This window comes from Pristis pectinata, chromosome 7 (genome assembly GCF_009764475.1).
Source record: "Pristis pectinata isolate sPriPec2 chromosome 7, sPriPec2.1.pri, whole genome shotgun sequence".
NCBI classification, from domain to species: domain Eukaryota; kingdom Metazoa; phylum Chordata; class Chondrichthyes; order Rhinopristiformes; family Pristidae; genus Pristis; species Pristis pectinata.
Window position 1 is genome coordinate 1243069 of NC_067411.1, and position 21343 is coordinate 1264411.

At 57.1% G+C, this 21343-nt stretch overlaps 2 protein-coding genes across 2 annotated transcripts in view; one reads left to right on the top strand and one right to left on the bottom strand.

Annotated features, from left to right (window-relative positions):
- The window catches only part of LOC127572454 (receptor-type tyrosine-protein phosphatase alpha-like), a 108528-nt gene extending 99523 nt beyond the window's left edge, over window positions 1-9005 (bottom strand). Inside the window, exons 1-2 of the mRNA XM_052019734.1 lie at window positions 8919-9005; window positions 8099-8195 (exon numbers count right to left, since the gene is read on the bottom strand). The gene's annotated coding sequence lies outside the window, so the exon portion shown is untranslated. The remainder of the gene's footprint in view (window positions 1-8098; window positions 8196-8918) is intronic.
- A 1031-nt stretch (window positions 9006-10036) lies between these two features.
- On the top strand, window positions 10037-20027 carry bxdc2 (brix domain containing 2). The gene is made up of 10 exons (XM_052019553.1): window positions 10037-10281; window positions 10881-10992; window positions 12093-12136; window positions 13613-13683; window positions 15045-15094; window positions 15514-15587; window positions 15774-15824; window positions 17155-17256; window positions 18179-18307; window positions 18991-20027. The coding sequence occupies exons 1-10, from the start codon at window positions 10249-10251 to the stop codon at window positions 19234-19236; spliced, it is 912 nt and encodes a 303-aa protein (XP_051875513.1). The 5' UTR covers window positions 10037-10248; the 3' UTR covers window positions 19237-20027.
- The last annotated feature ends 1316 nt before the right edge of the window (window positions 20028-21343 follow it).

Below are 21343 nucleotides of genomic sequence, written 5' to 3' on the forward strand. Positions count from 1 at the left end.
AAGGGTAGGAGGATGGCTAGGGTGAAGGTAGGTCCGATTAAGGACAAAGGTGGGAGAATTTGCCTGGAGGCGGTGGAAGTGGGAGAAGTTCTCAATGAATACTTCTCTTCGGTATTCACCAGGGAGAGGGGTCTTGATGACGCGGAAGGGAGTGCTGGTAAGGGTAATGTTCTCAAGGTTGTGGATATCAAGAGAGAGGATGTGTTGAAGTTGTTAAATAATATCAAGACAGATAAATCTCTGGCGCCTGATGGGATTTTCCCCAGGCTGCTTCGAGAGGCGGGGGAGGAGATTGCTGAACCGCTGGTAAGGATCTTTGAGTCCTCGTTGTCCACGGGGATGGTGCCGGAGGATTGGAGGGTGGCGAATGTTGTCCCCTTGTTCAAAAAAGGTAGTAGGGATAGTCCAGGGAATTACAGACCGGTGAGCCTTACATCTGCGGTGGGTAAGCTGTTAGAAAGGATTCTAAGGGATAGGATCTATGAACACCTGGAGAATCATGGACTGATTAGGGACAGCCAGCATGGCTTTGTGAGGGAAGATCTTGCCTCACAAGCCTGAGAGTTCTTTGAGGAGGTGACGAGGAAGATTGATGAGGGTAGTGCGGTGGATGTGGTCTATATGGATTTTAGTAAAGTGTTTGATAAGGTTCCTCTTGGTAGGCTTCTTCAGAAAGTCAGAGGCCAAGGGATCCAGGGAAGCTTGGCTGTGTGGATTAGGAATTGGCTTACCTGTAGAAAGCAGAGGGTTGTGGTGGAAGGAGTGCCCTCGGATTGGAGGGTAGTGACTAGTGGTGTCCCGCAGGGATCGGTTCTGGGACCTCTACTTTTTGTGATATTTATAGATGATTTAGATGAGGGGGTGGAAGGCTGGGTTAGTAAGTTTGCAGATGACACTTAAGATCGGCGGTGTTGTGTATAGTGTGGAGGGCTGTTGGAACTTACAGAGGGATATTGATAGGATGCAGAGCTGGGCTGACAAGTAGCAGATGGAGTTCAATCCAGAGAAGTGTGAGGTGGTACACTTTGGAAGGACAAACTCCAGGGCAGAGTACAAGGTAAATGGCAAGGTACTTGGCAGTGTAGAGGAGCAGAAGGATCTGGGGGTTCATATTCACAGATCACTGAAAGTTGCCTCACAGGTGGACAGAGCAGTTAAGAAGGCCAATGGGATGTCAGCTTTCATAAATCGTGGGATTGAGTTTAAGAGCCACGAAGTGATGATGCAGCTTTAGAAAACTCTAGTTAGACCACACTTAGAGTACTGTGTTCAGTTCTGGTCGCCGCATTATAGGAAGGATGTGGAGGCGTTGGAGAGGGTGCAGAGGAGAGTTACCAGGATGCTGCCTGGATTAGAGAGTATTGAATATGAGGAGAGGCTTAAGGTGCTAGGGCTTTATTCACTGGAAAGGAGGAGGATGAGGGGAGACATGATAGAGGTATATAAAATATTGAGAGGAATAGATAGAGTAGACAGCCAGCGCCTCCTTCCCAGGGCACCAATGCTCAAGACGAGAGGGCATGGCTTTAAGGTTATGGGTGGGAGGTTCAGGGGAGATGTCAGGGGGAGGTTTTTCACCCAGAGAGTGGTTGGTGCATGGAATGCACTGCCTGGGGTGGTGGTGGAGGCAGATACATTGAACAGGTTCAAGAGCTTGTTGGATAGGCACATGGAGGAATGTGAGATAGAGGGATATGCGGGAGGAAAGGGTTAGATAGTGTGAGGGTGGTTTGATGGACGGCACGACATGGTGGGCCGAAGGGCCTGTTTTGTGCTGTATGGTTCTATGGTTAAACAGATTTTTTTACCTGAAGACCTGACCCCAAAGGACAATTTCTCCAGAGGACCGGTGGGATAAGGGATAGTGGGCGAGGCTGAGAGGTGGAGGGGACCCTGGAGAGATAAGGGAAATGACGCTTGTCGTAGATGCGGGAAGAAAGGACATTGGGTGCAGGACTGTCAATCAGAGGCCCCTGCCCACAGCCCACCAGAACAAGCACCAGCGACCTGGGCCCCATTCCCTGTGAACAGCCCCTTTCCTCAAAACCAATGGGGGTGCTGGGGAGGATGGCGGTGCAGGCAGCCATGGTCAGACCCTCCACCCACCCTGGGGATGGCCTGAAGGTATCAATGAGTGGAAAACTAGTGGAGGTCTGATCAATTCTGGTGCCCCCCCCCTCACTTCCTTTGAGCTCCCACAGGGTTTCTACTGTTGGGGTTGCCGGAATCCCCCTGGTGGAACCATGTCCCAATCAGTCCCCGTCACACCAGGGGTGTTGGTTGTAGATGAGAAATTTGTGCTAGCAGGACATCTGCCTGTTGTTCTCCTTGGGAGACAGGCCCTCTAAACAGTTCACTGCACCCCACAAGGATTGTACCTCCAGTGCCTGAGGCTTCGGTACAAAGAGCACACCAGGTAACGAACAAGCTACTGCGGGCAGTTGCCCGATACTCCCCTTGGGCGAGGCCTGGTGCAGTTACCTGTCACCCTTGGTGGCCCTGCTGAAGGATGCCCCTGCATTGGCTCCACCTGATCCTTGTCTACAGGCTGTCGCAGCGTCGTTTCCTGAAACCCAGGAGCCCGGCGCACATGCATCCAAAGCCCATCCCTGCCTAAACGTGACCCAGAAAGTTCAGTTCAGACACGGATCTTCTTCCATCCCCTGGGAATGGGGCTGAGGTGGAGTTGACGCCAACCAAAGAAGCACTGTTTGCCATGGGACCAAAATCGGTCTCTCTGGTTGCCTTCTCCTCCACGGCCACCTTCACCATGCCACCAGCCACCCCTGGGTAGGGAGGCCCCGCGTTAAGAGTCCCTGCAGAAAGAGACGCCCTCTACCCCATCACTGTGGGGACCGAGGCAGGCCCCATTCAGACGGGTGCTGTCCACACTCTCTGGATTTATTCAGAGCGCCCAAGGAGAATGCGAGTCACAATTTGAGGTTCCAAACTGCCCCCCCCCCCCCCACCGACCAGCTCTCCCCGCCCTTCCTGCGGGAGGTGCCTGATACGCTATGTATGGGCAAGGCACAAAAACCATGTCGGCCTCCGAGTGTCCGGCGCTCCGCACCAGGTTAAATCGAAGCCCCGTGCGCCGCGGCCATGCATGAAACAGTATCGCCTGTTGGACACGCTGAGACGGGAATTAAACCTATCATAGCCGCCCTGCTGGAACACGGCGTCTTGTGTCCAACCCAGAGTCCGGGCAACGCGCCTAGTTTGCCCATTCCTAAAGCGGGACGCAAAGGTGAATGGGGTTTTGTCCGGGACCTTAGCGCCATCAACCAGTGGTCCCGCTCACCCCCACAGTCCCGGACACCAACGTTCTTCCCCCCCTCCGCCAGCCAATCTCACTTCCCTTTCGGACCAGGGTACACTGAGGCTGCGGCGGTCCGGACCCTCCCGTGCTCCGGTCCGCCTACTGCCCTCGGCTCGACCCGAGAACACCAGAGAAATGCTGTGCTTTCTGGGTCTGCCGAACTATTGCCGACAATGGATACCCGAGGTGGGCTCCATCCTCCCACAGCCCACACTCCAAAGCGAGCCGACCGACATAGAATGGACGGAGGAAAGGGTCCTGAAGGAGTCCCTCATTGAAAACACCAGCCCTTGGAATCCCTGGTCACAGACAACCCTCCGCGCTGTAGGTGAGCGTAAAGCAGGGATTCGCCAAGGAACCCGGGGGCCTGGGGAGGGGACTTCTCAGCGCAGCCTCCGCCAGTAGTTGGGGGAGTGCCTGAGGTCTGTAGCTGCTGGAATGGCCGACAAACCCACTCCCGTTGTTCTGGGCCAGGCACCACATGCCGTCTCGTTACCGCTCAGTTCAGCAGCCACACGACGTTTCACGGCTGCGAGACGAACCGGGTACGAGGTCACGCTGTTATCCAATCCTAACCTTGAGCTCCAGCCCTCAACCCCGCCACTCCCCTCCCAGTGGGAGGAAGAGAAGGAGAACACGACTGCCTCCTTGTGTTTGATTCGGTTCGTCCCCTCGCCCCAACCTTCAATCCTCCCCCCCCCCCCCCCCCGAATAACCCAGACATTGTGCTTTTCACTGACGGTTCTTCACCCCACTCCCATGGGTCAGTGGTCACTCCATTCTGGAAGCGTGTGCACTGCCCCCCCTGAACCTCCGCCCAGGCTGAGGAGATTTTTGCTCTCACCTGGGCATGTATACACGCCAAGGATAGAACAGCAAACGTATGTACCGAAGCTACATATCCCCTAGCAATCCCAGTCCACGGGAATGGTGGAAAGAGCTAACGGGTCTCTCAAGGCAAGCCTGGCCAAGGTACGTCAAAGCAACGGGTTAACGTGGCCAGAAGCCCTGCCCATAACCCTGTCCACCTCAAGACATCATATCAGCAGAACCAGGGGCCTGAGTGCTGTTGAGGTGTTGGTGGGAAGACCCATGACCACTGGAATTGGGCCCCTTGACAAAGGCAGAGACCACCCGTGTGGACAGACGAGAAAACTCTCCCTTAGACTAAGGGAAGCCCAACCTCAACCAGCAGAAGCACCCTTTTAAACCAGGTGACATGGTATACTGTATGTTAAATCACTTGAAAAGAATTCTTTCCCTGAGGTGGAAGGGTCCCTACCCAGTGCTGCTGACCACCAGAATGGCTCCCAAAGTGCAAGGGAAGTCCCGGTGAAGGAGCAGGAGACTGTCAGGTCAAAGAACCTCGAGGGAAATAGCAATGGGGTCCGCACGCCCACGGGCTGTGCTCCTGACTTCAGGACTGGTGCCTGTGACAATGGGACTCTGTAATTCCTTTCTGCGTCTCAGTTATGAGCATGCATCGGGAACAAATCAATCGAGCTATTGTGTCTGTGCAAGGGGTCCCTCCCATCCTGGCGGTGGTGTCCCCCCTCGGGCCGGCCCCGTCTACCTTCCCTGAAATGAGGGCTTGGGGGAAATGTAATAATGGATCAGGTAGAGCACAGCAACGCCCTGTGAGAAGGGACAGGGGAACGAGGGCCCGGAGGGGGGCAGGGACACCGAGAAGGACGGTACCCATGATGGTCCAACGCAAGGTAGGTCTGTTCAGATACAAAAGGATGACCCAAGTATCATTCGTTGCCAGGCGGAGACCACCTTCGATGGGTGGAATCTGTCCCGGTATAATAGAACCCGGGATCCTCCCAACCTATCTCTACTGGGGGCAAGGAAAGGCTATGAGTGCATATGTCCACCAGATAGCCCACACGCTACACCCATGGGAAGCAGTAAGTGTCAGTTTAATAATACCCAAGCTAACACCCTGCTGTGGCCGTTTAATGCAACGTATTGGGTATGTGGTACTAAGGCCTATCCTTGGCTCCCCACGAACTGGACCGGTTGTTGTAATCTGGCCGATGTGGTTCCCCATCTGCGGCTTTCGGTGTCACTGGACCAACACCCCTGGGTCCAGCGGACCAAACATCCCTGCCTGGGATGACATAAGAGAGCTGTACCTGAGGCTGAGAGATTCTGGACAAAAGCCTTTCCCCTGTATGGGACGGTTAGAAATAGCCATGAAATTAACCTGGCTTCCGCCCTTGGAAAATTGGCGAATGAAACAGCCCAGGCCGTATCAGGCACCTCTGCCGAGCTGGGAGCCGGCCACACAGTGGCCCTCCAAAATCAAGTGGCCTTATACTTTCTATTGGCTGGAAAAGGGGGCACGTGTGACCATCGGACAGGAATGCTGCACCTGTATACCCAATGAGTCTGAAAACATTACACGCTCAGCTGATCACATTCAGCCCAGCAGACTGGGGACGTAGGAGAACAATTCCATGGCTTTAACCCCAAGGGATCCTGGTGGATCTTCAGTAGTTAGGGCAGACTGACCCATCACGTGGTAATATTGATAATAGTGATCATTTGCGTGGTAGCCCTAAGGCTCATCTGTGCCCTCCTGTCCAGAGGGGGAACAGCTCCTGTCTGTATGTTTCCCTGGGTGGCCCCTACTGAGGACCTTGAATATGATGAGCAAGTCTGTTTGGATGTGAGACCCCTTCTCCCCCTGGGCTATGACCCACCCTATGATGAAGATAATTAAGTGATGTTGATCCACTGGTCACAGACTCTCAACACAAACTCTCTGTTGTCTGCCTGCTGACCAGTGCCCAGTCCGTATATTGCCTCCAATATCATGAGCTCTGGCTTTGTTTAAGGCACCTATCGAAGTCCAGTGGTTCACCCTTTCCTACTTTGCTGATTACAACGTTGAGAAAATTCCAAGACTGGGAAACAACATGAAAAGGTAGGACATTGCACAGTCAAAGGTGATCAAAGGAATAAGTGAGAATTAGCAACTCTGAAACAGTCCTTTCAGGAAAGAAATGGGCCAACCACAGCCTGAGGACTGGGAGCGTCTCAGAACCAAAAGGAGGACCAAGAAATTGAAAAGGAGGGGAAGATAGAAAATGAGTGAAGTAGAGAAACACCCAGAGTTGCTGAAGGATGTGGAAAGGACGAATATAGGTCCCTTACAGAGATGTGACGATTTATCATGGGGAATAAGGAAATGGTAGAGGAATTAAACATAAACTCTGTCTGTCTTCAGAGAAGGCAGAGAAGCAGTCAGGGCACTCCAGCCTCCCAGACAACCTCGACCCACTGTTATTCACCTACCACCGAAACAGGTCTACAGTGGATGCTATCGCCCTGGCCCTGCACTCAGCTTCAGAGTGTCTGGACAGTAAGGACATCTACGCTACACTATTGTTTCACTACAGCTCCACCTTCAATACTATAATCCCAAGCAAACTCATCACCAAACTCCGAGACCTGGGACTCAACACCTCCCTCTGCAACTGGATCCTTGACTTTCTGACCAACAGACTGCAATCAGTGAGGACAGGCAGCAATACCTCTGGCATGATTATCCCCAGCACTGGTGCCCCACAAGGCTGCGTCCTCAGCCCTCTACTCTACTCCCTATACACTCATGACTGTGTAGCCAGATTCTGCTCTAACTCAATCTGCAAGTTTGCAAATGACACCACTGTAGTGGCCTAAATCTCAAATAATGATGAGTCGGGGTACAGGAAGGAGATAGAGAGCTTACTGACAATGGTGTCATGATAACAACCTTTCCCTCAATGTCAGCAAAACAAAAGAGCTGGTCAGTGACTTCAGGAAAGGGGGCGGTGTACATGCACCTGTCTACATCAATGGTTCTGAGGTCGAGAGCTTCAAGTTTCTGGGAGTGAATGTCACCAATGGCCTGTCCTGGTCTAACCACATAGATGCCATGGCCAAGAAAGCTCACCAGCCCCTCTACTTCCTCAGGAGGCTAAAGAAATTTGGCATGTCCCCTTTGACACTCACCAATTTTTATCGATGCACCACAGAAAGCATCCTATCTGGATGCATCACGGCTTGGTATGGAAACTGCTCTGTCCAGGACTGCAGAAACTGCACAGAGTTGTGGACATAGCCCAGCGCATCATGGAAACCAGCCTCCCCTCCATGGTCTACTCTTCTCACTGCCTCGGTAAAGCTGCCAACATAATCAAAGACCCCACCAACCCCAGACATTCTCTCTTCTCTCCTCTCCCATCGGGCAGAAGATACAAAAGCCTGAAAGCACGTACCACCAGGCTCAAGGGCAGCTTTTATCCTGCTGTTGTATTGGTTTATTATTGTCACTTGTGCCGAGGTACAGTGAAAAACTTGTCATTCGTACTGTTCATACAGATCAATCACAGTGCATTGAGGTAGTACAAGGTAAAACAATAACAGTGTAGAAATAAAGTGTCACAGCTACAGAGAAAGTGCAGTATTGAACAGTGCCCTAGTATGATGAGGTGGACTCTTGACCTCACAATCTACCACGTTATGACCTTGCACCTTATTGTCTGCCTGCATTGCACTTTCCCTGTAGCTGTGACGCTTTATTCTGCATTCTGTTATTGTTTTACCTTGTACTACCTCAATGCCCTGTTGTAATAAATTGATCTGTACGGTCGGTTTGCAAGACAAGTTTTTCACTGTACCTTGGTACAAGTGACAATAATAAACCAACACCAATAACAAACTCCAGATATATTAGAGAACCAGGGGTCCAGTGCAAATAACAAAAAAGTGGTAAAGATGCTAACAAACCTGAAAACAAGTCCTGATGATCTACATCCCAAGGTTTTGGGAGGGGTAGGTATTCCGGTTATTATCTTCCAACATTCCACGGACTCTGGGATTGTTCCTGTGGAATAGAAGGTGGGAAACTGACTGCACGATGTAAAAAAGGAGGGAGAGAAAAAACCGAGAATGACCAACCTGTCAGCCTGATATCAGTGGCAGGGAAAAATGCAGAAATCTGTAATTAAGGAGAAACAAAGGACTGCAGATGCTGGAATCTGGATGAAGAACATGATGACGCTGGAGGAACTCAGCAGGCCAGGCAGCATCCGTGGAGAAAAGCAGGCGGTCAACGTTTCGGGTCAGGACCTTTCTTCAGGACTGAAGATAGGAAAAGGGGAAGCCCAATATATAGGAGGGAAAAGCAGAGCAGTGATAGGTGGACAGAAGAGGGGAGGCGGGGTGGGCACAGGGAGGTGATAGGTAGATGCAGGTAAGAGATAGTGAGTGATAGGCAGGTGTGGGGGAGGAGGGGAGAGCAGACCCACTGGGGGATGGGTCAAAGGTAAGGAGAGAAAAAAAAGGGGGTAGAAAAAAGAAGAGAGGCTGGGAAAGGGAAGAGGCATGGTTGGGGGGGATGTTACCAGTTAGGAAGGCAAATGATCTCTTGGCCTTTGTCACGAGAAGGGTTGGTACAGGAGGAGTGAAGTCTAATTGTACAGGGCCTTGGGGAGACCACATTTGGAGTATTGTGCACAGTTTTGGTCCCCTTACCCAAGTAAGAATGATGGAATGAAGTGGAGGTTCACTAAACTGGTTCCAGGAATGGCAGGCTTTCTGTACTCACCTTCCTGCTGCTTGGGAATCAAAGACTGCTCCCACCCCGGACATTCTCTCTTCTCCCCCTTCCCATCTGGTAGGGGATAAAAAAGCCACCGGACTCAAGGAGAGCTTCTATCCCGCTGTTATAAGTCTTGTATGTTAAAGATAAACTCTTAACCTCACAATCTACCTCCTCATGGCCCCTTATCTGTCTGCCTGCACTGCACTTGCTCTGTATCCAACACTGGATTCTGCATTCTGTCATTGCTCTCCTGTGAACTAACGCACTGATGTGACGGGACGATGTCTGGGTGGCCTGCGGAACAAAGTGCTTCACTGCACCTTGGTACACGGGACAGGAATAAACCAGTCAGCAATGGGAGGAAACCCCTGACCCACTGGACAGGCTGATCAGAGGGAGGGTGCCCGCTGACTGACAGGGTGGGGGTGGAGGGTGTCAGCACAGAGTGGAGGTGGGGGAGGTTGGCACGGGGGGGGGGTGTCGGCAGAGGGTGGGGGTGATGTCAGCACAGGGTGAGGGGTGGGAGGGTGTTGGCACGGGGGGGGGAGCCGGCGGGGGGGGGGCTGAGGGGTGGGGGGGGTCGGCACAGGGTGAGGGGTCGGGGGATGTCGGCACTGGGGGGGGAGCCAGCGGGGGGGGGGGGGGCTGAGGGGTGGGGGGGGGTCGGCACAGGGTGGGGAGCCGGCGGGGGGGGGCTGAGGGGTGGGGGGGGGGTCGGCACAGGGTGGGGAGCCGGCGGGGGCGGGCTGAGGGGTGGGGGGGGTCGGCACAGGGTGAGGGGTGGGGGGGGTCGGCACAGGGTGGGGAGCCGGCGGGGGGGGGCTGAGGGGTGGGGGGGGGTCGGCACAGGGTGAGGGGTCGGGGGATGTCGGCACTGGGGGGGGAGCCGGCGGGGGGGGGGTGTCGGCACTGGGGGGGGGTGAGGGGTGAGGGGTCGGGGGGTGTCGGCACGGGGGGGGGTGGGGGCGTGTCGGCACGGGGGGGGGGAGCCGGCGAGGGGGGGTGAGGGGTCGGGGGGTGTCGGCACTGGGGGGGGGGTGAGGGGTGAGGGGTCGGGGGGTGTCGGCACTGGGGGGGGGGGAAGGTTCACTCAGGAGACGGGGGGGGCTGGGAATGGCGGAGCGGGCGGGAAGCTCCTCGTCCTTCCGTTGGCCTGGATTCCCTTCCAGACCCCGCGCTGCCCCCGCCCGGAGCCCGGATCCCCGCCACCGTTCCCCCGGGACACGGCGGCTGCACCGGGCCGGACCGCTTGTGTCCCGGAACCAGGAGGTGGACGGGGGGGAGCGACGGAAGGTGACGCGGTGGGACCGCCGGAAGTGGCTGCGGCGTGGTGATGGCGGTGGTGGTGCCGGGACCCGTCAGTCGGGTGAGGGTCCGGGGGGGGGCCCCGTGGGGGGGGGAGAGGGTCCGGGGGGGGGGGGGTGGGTGCCCGTGGGGGAGAGGGTCCGGGGGGGGGGGGGGTGGGTGCCCGTGGGGGAGAGGGTCCGGGGGGGGGGGGGGGGTGGGTGCCCGTGGGGGAGAGGGTCCGGGGGGGGGGGGTGGGTGCCCGTGGGGGAGAGGGTCCGGGGGGGGGGGGGGGTGGGTGCCCGTGGGGGAGAGGGTCCGGGGGGGGGGGTGGGTGCCCGGGGGGGAGAGGGTCCGGGGGGGGGGGTGGGTGGGTGCCCGTGGGGGAGAGGGTCCGGGGGGGGGGGTGGGTGGGTGCCCGTGGGGGAGAGGGTCCGGGGGGGGGGGGTGGGTGCCCGTGGGGGAGAGGGTCCGGGGGGGGGGTGGGTGCCCGGGGGGGAGAGGGTCCGGGGGGGAGAGGGTTACGGGGGTGGGTCACAGAGACGGGGAGGGGTGTAGGGGAGGGAGGGGGTTACAGGGAAGGGGAGGGGGGTGGTCACAGAGATAAGAGGGGTCTGGCCACAGTGGGAGGGTATCTTTTGGGGAATTGAATGGGCTGATTGGATGTTCTTGCTCTCACAGGGGAGATGGACGAACAAGGAGCGAGTTCTGATCTTCTCTTCGCGGGGGATTAGCTACCGGACACGGCACCTGATGCAGGATTTGCGCACACTGATGCCTCATGCTAAACCAGGTACCCATACTCACCGTGACTTCAGCTGGTTGTCAATTTGGGGTCTCCGCTTTCTCTTTTGTATCTCTTGTTGGCCAACTCCTGGGTTTTGTGGACAAAAGGACTGCTTGCTTCGCTTCAATAAATCCAGCGCAGGTGACACTCAGTGGATCAGGCAGCATCTGTGCAGGTTCAGCCAGTTACTGTTTCAGATCAATGATCATTGATTTGAACTGGAAATGGGAGAGAACCAGTGTGTTTGAAGGTGCAGAGGGTGGGGTGGGGAGAAGGTAAGGAATTTATGGGTGCAAACTGAAGTTTGTCCGGGTGAGATGGTTGGTTTTGGTGCTGCCTGAAAGAGTCCGGTGAGTGATTGTTAATGGATCGGGAGGGGGGGTGTTTATAGAGAGAGAAGGATGCAAGCAGTCAAGATAACAGTGGGAGGACTGAAAGATTCAGGACATGGAGGTTTGTTGGAAGCCTGAACTCACAGAGGATGCTGGAAACACCCAGCTGGTCAGGCAGCCTCTGGAGAGAGAACTGATTTAGTATTACAGGTACGTGACCCTACGTCAGAACTGGCAATTCTGATGTAAACGGGAACGTCCTGTTATCTTTGACATTGAGTCCCAAGGATCGGCGTTCCTCGAGCTCATGCTGTGCTTTGGTGGAACAGTGTGCAAGGCCACAGATAGAGAGGTGGGCGTGGGATGGCAGATTGAAGTGACAGGGAACGGGAAGCTCAGAGTCTCCCTGCGGACTGAATGCAGACATCCATGCAATGATCACCCGATCTGCGTTTGATTTCTCCAGCGTAGAGGAGACCACAATGTGAACACTGAATACAGTGCACTGGATTGGAAGTAGTGCGGGTGAATCACTGCTTCACCTGGAGAGACTTTGGGTGGCCATCTGCCCCTCCTTCCCAGGCAGTCTCACTCTCCCAGGAAATCCTGAGGGTCCTGGCCCAGTTGGACAGGTAGGGTTTCCCAGAGCATCCTAGCTGGGTGTGATTTTCCAGGGATTCCTGCCCTCCTTCCCTGTGTCAGCTCTGTGTGGTGCCCAACTTGCAGATCTCTCCCAATTGATGTGGGATTAATGCCAGCTCTTTCTTCTTCCAGACACCAAAATGGATCGCAAGGACAAGCTGTTTGTCATTAACGAGGCAAGTCAGCTTCAGTGACCGGGAGATGTGGAGAGGGTGCTCTCGGGAGAGGAGGGGGTGTCTGGGGGGAGGAGGGGTCTGGGGAGAGGAGGGGCAGTGATGGTGGTGGGGGGTTACGGGAAATGCCTGAGCAACACATGCATTTGTGCTGGAACTCACCATTGCTGGTCTGCTGGTACCGGCTGATCAGTACCTTTGAGCACAGAAACAGGCCCTTCAGGCCACCCCTCTGCTGACTCAGATGCACCAACCCCATCTGGCAGCATGAGGCCCGCACACCCTCCGACTTGTCTGCATCGGAAACGGTATCTGCCTCCGCCACCCCCTGTGGCAACGCCCCGGGTAACCGGCCCCTGTGGCAACGTCCCAGATAACCACCCCCTGTGGCCCGTAACGAACCTCCGCACCGACAACAGCCCCTGTGGCCAGTAACGAACCTCCCCACTGACAACAGCCCCTGTGGCCAGTAATGAACCTCCCCACCGACAGCAGCCCCTGTGGCCAGTAATGAACCTCCCTACCGACAGCAGCCCCTGTGGCCAGTAATGAACCTCCCCACCGACAGCAGCCCCTGTGGCCAGTAACGAACCTCCCCACCGACAGCAGTCCCTGTGGCCAGTAACGAACCTCCCCACCGACAGCAGCCCCTGTGGCCAGTAACGAACCTCCCCACCGACAGCAGCCCCTGTGGCCAGTAACGAACCTCCCCACCGACAGCAGCCCCTGTGGCCAGTAACGAACCTCCCCACCGACAGCAGCCCCTGTGGCCAGTAACGAACCTCCCCACCGACAGCAGCCCCTGTGGCCAGTAATGAACCTCCCCACCGACAACAGGCCCTGTGGCCAGATTTCTCAGCCATCTGTGCACTTGTGAATTGTACCTCCTACATTCACATCAAAATCATTAATGTAGGTAGCAATGGGCAAGGGGTGCAGCCCCATTCCCGCGGTCCCCCCTCCCCCCCGGTACACCCCCCCGTTTCCCCGTGAAACGTGAACCATCTGTCAGAGCCCTCGGGAGCAGCCGTGGATCCATCCCGTTCCCGAACAGTGCAGCTCAGGAACGAGCTCTGCAGCCCACAGTGTCTGGGCCCAACACGAGGCCAAATTAAACTGTTTCCTCTGCCTGCACGTGGTCCTGCCCCTCCCACTCTGTGGACCCTCCGTTCCTCTCACCCGCCGTGTCTGAGCTGCTCATGGATGTCTGCAGTGCTGGGTGGTGAACGGGGCGATCCGTGGCTCTCCCTCAGTGGGGTAGGGCGCAGACACTGCTGGGTGGTGTTGTGGGGGGGTGGGGGGGGGGTGCAGGTGGGCTGCCGGAGAGCGAGCAGGTGATCAGGGGGAGGGTCCTGGTCTGTGTGAGGTGTCACTGGGCAGGTGGGCTCTGCCCTCCCCTGGGGCTGTGGGTGATGGGTGACGGTGGGGGGTGGGTGACGGGTGGTGGGTGAGCTGTGACCCATGTTGTGTGATCTACAGATATGTGAAATGAAGAACTGCAATAAATGCGTGTACTTTGAAGCCAAGAAGAAGCAGGATCTGTACATGTGGTGAGGGAGAGGGGTCCTCGACATGGGGGGGTGAAGGGTTACCTCTACATCGGGGGCAGTGGGGGGAAGGGGGAGGGGGACCTCCACATGTGAGGAGTGGGGGAGGGAGGGGAAGGGGGAGGGGGAGCTCCACACATGGGGAGTTGGGGAGGGAGAGGAAGGGGGATCTCGACATGAGTAGGACTTGTACTGTGAATGGTGAGGCACTGGGGAGTGTAATGGAACAGAGGGAGCGAAGAGTACAATAGTTTGTTGAAAGCAGTGTCACAGGTAGACAGGGCGGTGAAAGAGGCGTTAAGCACGCTGGCCTTCATCAGTCAGAGCATCGAGTACAGGACATTATGTTGCAGTCATACAAGTCGTTGGTGAGGCCGCACTTGGAGCACCATGTACAGTTTTGGTCACCCTGTTATCGGAAAGACGTGGTTAAACTAGAAAAAGTGCAGAGAAGATTTACAAGGATGTTGCCAGGAGCAGAGGATTTCAGTTATAGGGAGAGAACATAGGATAGCACAGCACAGAGCAGGGGTCCCAGAACAGATCCCTGTGGAACACCACTGGTCACCGACCTCCAGGCAGAATATGCTCCATTTACCACCACCCTCTGTCTTCTATGGGCGAGCCAATCCTGAATCCACACAGCCAAGTTTCCCTGGATCCCATGCTTCCGGATATTCTGATTGAGTCTATCATGGGAAATCTTATCAAACACCTTACCACACCCACTGCTCTACCTTCATCAATGTGCTTTGTCACATCCTCAAAGAATTCAGTCAGGCGAGTGAGGCATGACCTGCCCCTCACAAAGCCATGCTGACTGTCCCTAATCAGCCTATGAACATAGAACACTACAGCACAGTACAGGCCTTTTGGCCCATGATGTTGTGCCGACATTTTATCCTGCTCTAAGATCTATCTAACCCTTCTCTGCCACATAGCCTCCATTTCTCTATCATTCAAGTGCAGTGCAGGCGGTCAATAAGGTGCAAGGTCATAATGAGGTAGATTGTGAGGTCAAGAGTCCATCTTATCGTACTGGGGAACAGTGGGATAGAATCTGTCCTTGAGTCTGGTAGTATGTGCTTTCAGGCTTTTGTATCGTCTGTCCGATGGGAGGGGGGAGAAGAGAGAATGTCCGGGGTGGGTGGGGTCTTTGATTATGTTGGCTGATTTACTGAGGCAGCGGGAAGTGCAGACAGAGTCCACGGAGGGGAGACTCTGGAGCAGGTTTGCATTAAGGAGGAAGTGTTAGCTATCACAAAGGTGGATGAATGCCCCAATATTTGTGGGCTTGCAGGGAAGGGTGCCCAGTGTGGGGCAGGGACGGGTGGACCAGCTGACCTCTGCCTCCTGTGTTACAGGGTCTCCAACGTACCCCATGGGCCATCGGCCAAGTTCCTGGTGCAGAACGGTGGGTGTTTCTGGTGTCATTGGTGGGAGGAGTGGTCCTGGGCTGTGGTGGGGGTGTGGGGGCTGCTGAGGGATGGGGGTTCCACAGGTGCTGGTGTTGGGGGGTGTGGAGGGGAAGGGGCAATGGTGTCAGAGCAAGGGATGTGGGCCAGTGTGGAGATGGGGGGAGGTGGAGAAACGGACGGGGGGGGGGGGGGACAGTGGAGAGATGGGTGGGGGACCCAGTGGGGGTGGGTGATGGGAAGGAAGGGATAACGGTATTACAGCGAGGGAAGGGGGGAGGTGAAGAGATGGGAGGGACAGGGGCTGATAGACCCCGGCAATGGGTGGGTGTTGGGCTCCTGCGCAGTGGTCAGTGGCTCCGCCACCCTGGACCCCCGACCCCGGACGGACACCGACCATCTGTGGTTTGCTTTGCAGTGCACACCCTGGCAGAGCTGAAGATGACGGGGAACTGTCTGAGGGGGTCCCGGCCTCTGCTCTCCTTCGATCCGGTAACTCCTCTCGTCCGCTGGGCTCAGATCGGTGCCACCACTTTCTGACCCCCACCTCCCTCTCCTGGCCGCTGGCACACAATCCACCCTCAGTCCCCCTCTCCCCCCGTCCCCTCTCGTCACCCCCGTCTCCCTCTGTCTCTCTCTCCCTCTCTCCCTCACCACTCTCTCTCTTGCTCTCTGCAGACATTTGATCAGGAGCCTCATTACCAGCTGCTGAAGGAGCTCTTCATCCAGGTGAGTGTGTCCTGTCCCCCCAGCTGGTCCCATCTTTGCCATTCCCAACCTGTGACCTGTTCACCAGCCACTTCCATCGGTTGTTTCATTGTACAGTCGACACACCAGCTGGGTTTAAGCCATCCTTTGATGTGGTGCCAGCTTGTGGGTGTCTTGTGGCAGTCTTGCCTAATCAGATGTGATGACGGCACACTTGGCACCTCGGGGTGTGGCTGTACACCTTCGATAAGGTTCCACATGGGAGGCTGCTGTGGAAAGGTTGCATGGGATCCAGAGCTGGCTGACTGGAGATACAGTGGGCTTGATGGTGGGAGGCAGAGGGCGATGGTGGAAGGTTGTTTCTCAGACTGGACACCCATGACCAGTGGTGTTCTTCAGGGTCAGTGCTATTTGTCATCTACAGTATATCAATGATTTGGGTGAGAATGTACAAGGCAGGGTTAGTAAGTTTGCAGGTGACATTAAAATAGGTGGTGCTGTTGACAGTGAAGATGGTTCAGGATTTACAGAGGGATTGTGATCAGCTGGGTCAGTGGGCCGAGGAATGGCAGATGGCGTTTAATTCGGGTAAGTGCAAGGTGTTGCATTTTGGGAAGACAAATGAGGGTAGGACTTTCCCAGTAAACAGTAGGGCCCGGGGGAGTGTTTTAGGTCAGAGGGACCATGGACTACAAGTACATGGTTCCTTGAAGGTAGTGTCACAGGTAGACAGGGTGGTGAAGGAGGCTTTGACACGCTGGCCTTCATCACTCAGGGCACTGAGTGTAGAAGTTGGGAAGTAATGTTGCAGTTGTTGTTGGCAAGAACTGGAGGGCAGAGGTTTAAGGTGAGAGGGGAGAGATTTAATGGGAACCTGAGGGGCAACTGTTTCACCCAGAGGGTGGCGCCTATGTGGACCGAGCTGCCAGAGGAAGTGGTTGAGGCAGGTACATTAACAGCATTTAAAAGGCACTTGGACAGGTCCATGGATGGGAAAGGTTTGGAGGGGTACGGGCCAAATGCTGGCAAATGGGACTGACTTAGATGGGAATCTTTGTCAGCATGGACCGAATGGGCCGAAGGGCCTGTTTCCGTGCTGTGTGACTGGAGGTGTCCACGGGCAGTTGGCGAGGAAGCTGCAGCAGTTCCACGTGGGCAGGTGAGGGCTTGGTCAGCGAGGGGGCCGACGGACTGCTGGTGTTCAGCACGGTGGCACTGGAGGGGCCTGGGGTCGTGGCTTGGGGCCTGACTGCAGCAGACGTGGTGGGGGGTGGGTGGGGGTGTGTGTCTGCAGTGGGGGGTAGTCAGTGTGCCCGGACCGGCGCGGTGGGTGACCCTGTCTCTCTTGCAGACCTTCTCCACTCCCCAGTACCACCCGCGGAGCCAGCCCTTCATCGATCATGTCTTCACCTTCACCGTCACCGACGGACGCATCTGGTTCCGCAACTACCAGGTCAGTGCTGGAGGGGCACCCATGGGTGGGGCTGGGGGCCTGGCACCCGTGGGGGTGGGACTGTGGGGGGGACTGGAGGCCTGGCACCTGTGGGTGTGGGATTAGGGGCCCAGCACCTGTGGGGGTGGGACCCGTGGGGGGGGACTGGAGGCCCGAGACCCATTGGGGTGGGACACTGCCTGGCACCCGTGAGGGGGTGTGGGGGGGGAGGTGGAGGGGGACAGTGGCCCGGCTCGCCGACCTGAGGAGACCTCATTGAGGGAGTGGGGGAGGTGGACCCCACCCACCGTCTGCAGTCCAGGGCCCAGGGGGTTTGGAGAGGGACTGGCCTACCTTCCCCCTGCCCCTGTCCCATGTGGGGCGGGGTGGGGCGGGGGGTGCAGTCCTGTCACTGGAGCCTCCTACTGCCCTCCCATCCTACTACCCCCTCCCCCCGTCCCACTCCCCTCTCCCCCCTCCTCCCCCCACCCCTCATCCCACTCCCCTGTCCCGCTCCCCCCTCCCCCATCCCGCTCCCCTCCCCCCATTCTGTTCCCCTCTCCCGTCCTGCTACCCCGTCCCCCCGTCTGTGTGAGACCCCCCTCACCTCCCCCCCCGTCCTGTCTGTGAGACCCCCCCCGTCCTGTCTGTGAGACCCCCCCCGTCCTGTCTGTGAGACCCCCCCCCGTCCTGTCTGTGTGAGATCCCCCTCCGTCCCGTCTGTGTGAGACCCCTCCCCATCCTGTCTGTGTGAGACCCCCCCCCCCGTCCTGTCTGTGTGAGATCCCCCCTCCATCCCGTCTGTGTGAGAATACCCTCCGTCCCGTCTGTGTGAGACCCCCCCCCCACCCTCCCTCCCCTGTCTGTGTGGGATCCCCCTCACTCTCTGTGCCGTTTGTGTGAGACCCCCCCCACCTCACTGTCCGTCCTGTCTGGGTTACAGATCATCGAGGAGGACGGCTCCCTGGTGGAGATTGGACCTCGGTTTGTTCTGCAGCTCATTAAGATTTTCCAGGGCAGTTTTGGGGGTCAGACCCTCTACGAAAACCCGACCTACCGTTCCCCAAATGTGGTAAGTTGTCCGTCAGGCCCGTGAGCCCGGCCCAGGATGGGTGTGGGGACGGGGGAGGGTGTGGGGACAGGGGGGTGGTGATGGTCGGTGTGGGGATGGGGGGGTGGTCTCCCTCGCTCCCTCACTAGTCACAGCGAGGAGACCAATGGTGTCCATGAGAGAGAGCACATTCAGCAGCGGTGATGTCAGTACGGTCCCCCCCCCCCCCCCCCCCCAACCCCGCAGCGCAGCGCAGTGCTCAAGTCAGTACTGCCCACCCGCCCCATCCCCCCCCACCACAGCGAGGTGCTCCCTCAGCACCGCCCCCCCCCACCCCCCGGCTGGGAGGGGGATGCTGGGGTTGTTGTTTATGGTGGGGATTGTGTTTAGTGTGGGGAGAGTTGGTGGTGGGGGGCGGGGTGGTGTTCTTGGTGGGAGGGTGGTGGGCAGTGTGGGTTTCAGGACTGCCCGGGGGGGGGGGGGGGGGGGGGGGGGGTGGTAGGACCACATAGGGGTGGGGCAAGTTGTTCCAACCAAGACCCTGGATCTTTGTCCCCTCCCTGATCCGCTCTCATCTCTGACCCTTGCTCTCATCTCTGACTCCCTGGCTGACCCTCATTCTGATCCTTGCTCTCAGACACCTCCCTGGCAGACTCTGGCCCTGTGACCCCTGTTCTGACCTGTGCCCCTTGCTCCCTACACAGCACCGACGGGACCTGCGGACCGCGGCCGCCGCCCGGTTCGCGGAGAAGCAGAACATGAAGGACCTGCAGCGACTGCGGCGAGGGGAGCGCCTGACGACCCTGCCCGAGGACCCCACCCACGCCGTCTTCGACACGCCCGCCCCACAGAAACCGGCCCAGGTCCAGTGGGCACCCCCAGAGCCAGTCCCCAGGCCCAGGCCCAGGAAAAAGCTGTACAAACGGCAGCGGGTCAGGCTGCAGCAGTAGGGTCCAGGGGTGGGGGCTCTGTACCCCCCCCCCACCCCCATCAGCAACGGGTGTCCGGGTGAGGGGGCTCCATACCCCCATCGGCAGTGGGGGTCTGGGAAGGGGGCTCTGTACCCCCCCCCCACCCACATCACACCCATCAGCAACAGGGGTCCCAGGGGTGGGGGTTCTGTACCCTCCCTCCCCATCAGCAGTGGGGATCCAGGGGAGGGGGCTCTGTACCCCTTCCCTTCCCCCCCCATTGGCAGTGGGAGTCCGGGGAAGGGGCTCTGTACCCCCCTTCCCTCCTCTCCCCCATCGGCAGTGGGGATCCCAGGGGAGGGTGCTCTGTGCCACCACCGCACCCCCCCCCCCCCCATCAGCAACAGGGGTCCCAGGGTGGGGTCTCTGTACCTCCCCCTCCCCCTTCCTCCCCCATTGGCAGTGGGGGTCCTGGGGGTGGGGGCTCTGCACACCTCTCTGACCCAGGGGAGGGGCTGGTCACACCTCTTTCCCCCCCCCCCCCCCACCAACTCTGTACCCCAGGGGAGGGGTGAATCCAGTGGGAGGGGTTCCTCCCCAGGTCGGGCTGTTCCTGGTGCAGCAGCCGGACCCTGGTCTCCCTGCTCTAGGGGTGCGGGGTAGTGGGAGCAGTGCCCTGGGGGTGGGGGGGGGGGGGGAGAGCAGTTGCCAGGTGGGGTGGGGGCAGTGTTGATCCGGGTCTCCCTGCCTCCCCCTGGGGTGGGGAGAGGAGCATTGGGTGGGGTGTATCTGTACAGTCAGACGGTGCCACAGTAAACATTTGTTTCCAACTCTGGCTATTGTGTGAACTTCCTGTGGGCTCTCTGAGGGGCCAAGGGTGACGGGGGGGAGGGGGGGGTGGAAGCCCTGGGTGGGGCTAAGGGTGGGGAGGTACCGCTGGGACATTGTGCACAGAGACAGCCCCCAGTGGGAGGAGACCCTACAGGACGTAGGGATCAGTGAGGTCAGGGATCTTGACGCAGCAGAGGCCATTCAGCCCTCTGAGACTGTTCCTCCAGTCAGTGAGATCAGGGCTGATCCCACCCAGGCCCCATTCACCCTCTCTTCAGTGTGTCCAGCCTGAACACATTCAGTGTCCGTTTCCAGTGCTCTGGGTGGGATAATTCCAGGTTCCCAATCCTCGGCCTTGTACCGAGGTCCAGTGAAAAACTGTGGTTGCACAACGATCGTACAGATCACTTCATTACACCGTGCATTGAGGTAGTACAAGCGAAAACAATAACAGAATGCAGAATAAAGTGTCACAGCTACAGAGAAAATGCAGTGCAGGCAGACTATAAGGTGCAAGATCATAACAAGGTAGATTTTGAGGTCAAGAGTCCATCTTATTGTACTAGGGAACTGTTCAATTGTCTTACAACAGCGGGATAGAAGCTGTCCTTGAGCCTGGTGGTACGTGCTTTCAGGCTTTTGTATCTTCTGTGCAATGGGAGAGGGGAGAAGAGAGAATGTTCGTGGTGGGTGGGGTCTTTGATTATGCTGACTGCTTTACCAAGGTAACAAGAGGTATAGACAGAGTCCAAGGAGGGGAGGCTGGTGTCCGTGATGCACTGGGCTGTGTCCACAACTCTCTGCAGTTTCTTGCGGTCCTGGGCAGAGCAGTTGCCGTACCAAGCCATGATACATCCAGATAGAGCATAGAACAGTACAGCATAGAACAGGCCCTTCGGCCCACAATGTTGTGCCGACATAGCTAATCCCTCCTACCTACAGAATGCCGATATCCCTCTATTTTTCTCTCATTCATGTGCCCATCCAAGCCCCTGTTTAAAGCCCCCAATGAGCTTACTTCCACTCAGGACTGCTCTGCCCAGGACCACAAGAAACTGTAGAGAGTTGTGGACACAGCCCAGCGCATCACAGAAACCAGCCTCCCCTCCTTGGTCTTTACCTCTCGCTGCCTTGGCAAAGCAGCCAGCATAATCAAAGACCCCACCCACCCGGGTCATTCTCTCTTCCATCAGGTAGAAGGTACAGGAGCCTGCACTTCCCTGTAGCTGTGACACTTTACTCCGTACTGTTATTGTTTTTACCTGTACTACCTCAATGCACTGTGTAATGAATTGACTTGTACGATCTCTACTGT

What these genes read in the sequence shown, in the direction of transcription:
- bxdc2 (XM_052019553.1), top strand. Translation starts at nt 10,249, where the DNA reads ATGGCGGTGGTGGTGCCGGGACCCGTCAGTCGG. An exon ending in TCTGGTTCCGCAACTACCAG is followed by an intron (nt 17,257 to 18,178) that starts GTCAGTGCTGGA and finishes TCTGGGTTACAG; the next exon opens with ATCATCGAGGAGGACGGCTC. An exon ending in CCTACCGTTCCCCAAATGTG is followed by an intron (nt 18,308 to 18,990) that starts GTAAGTTGTCCG and finishes CTCCCTACACAG; the next exon opens with CACCGACGGGACCTGCGGAC.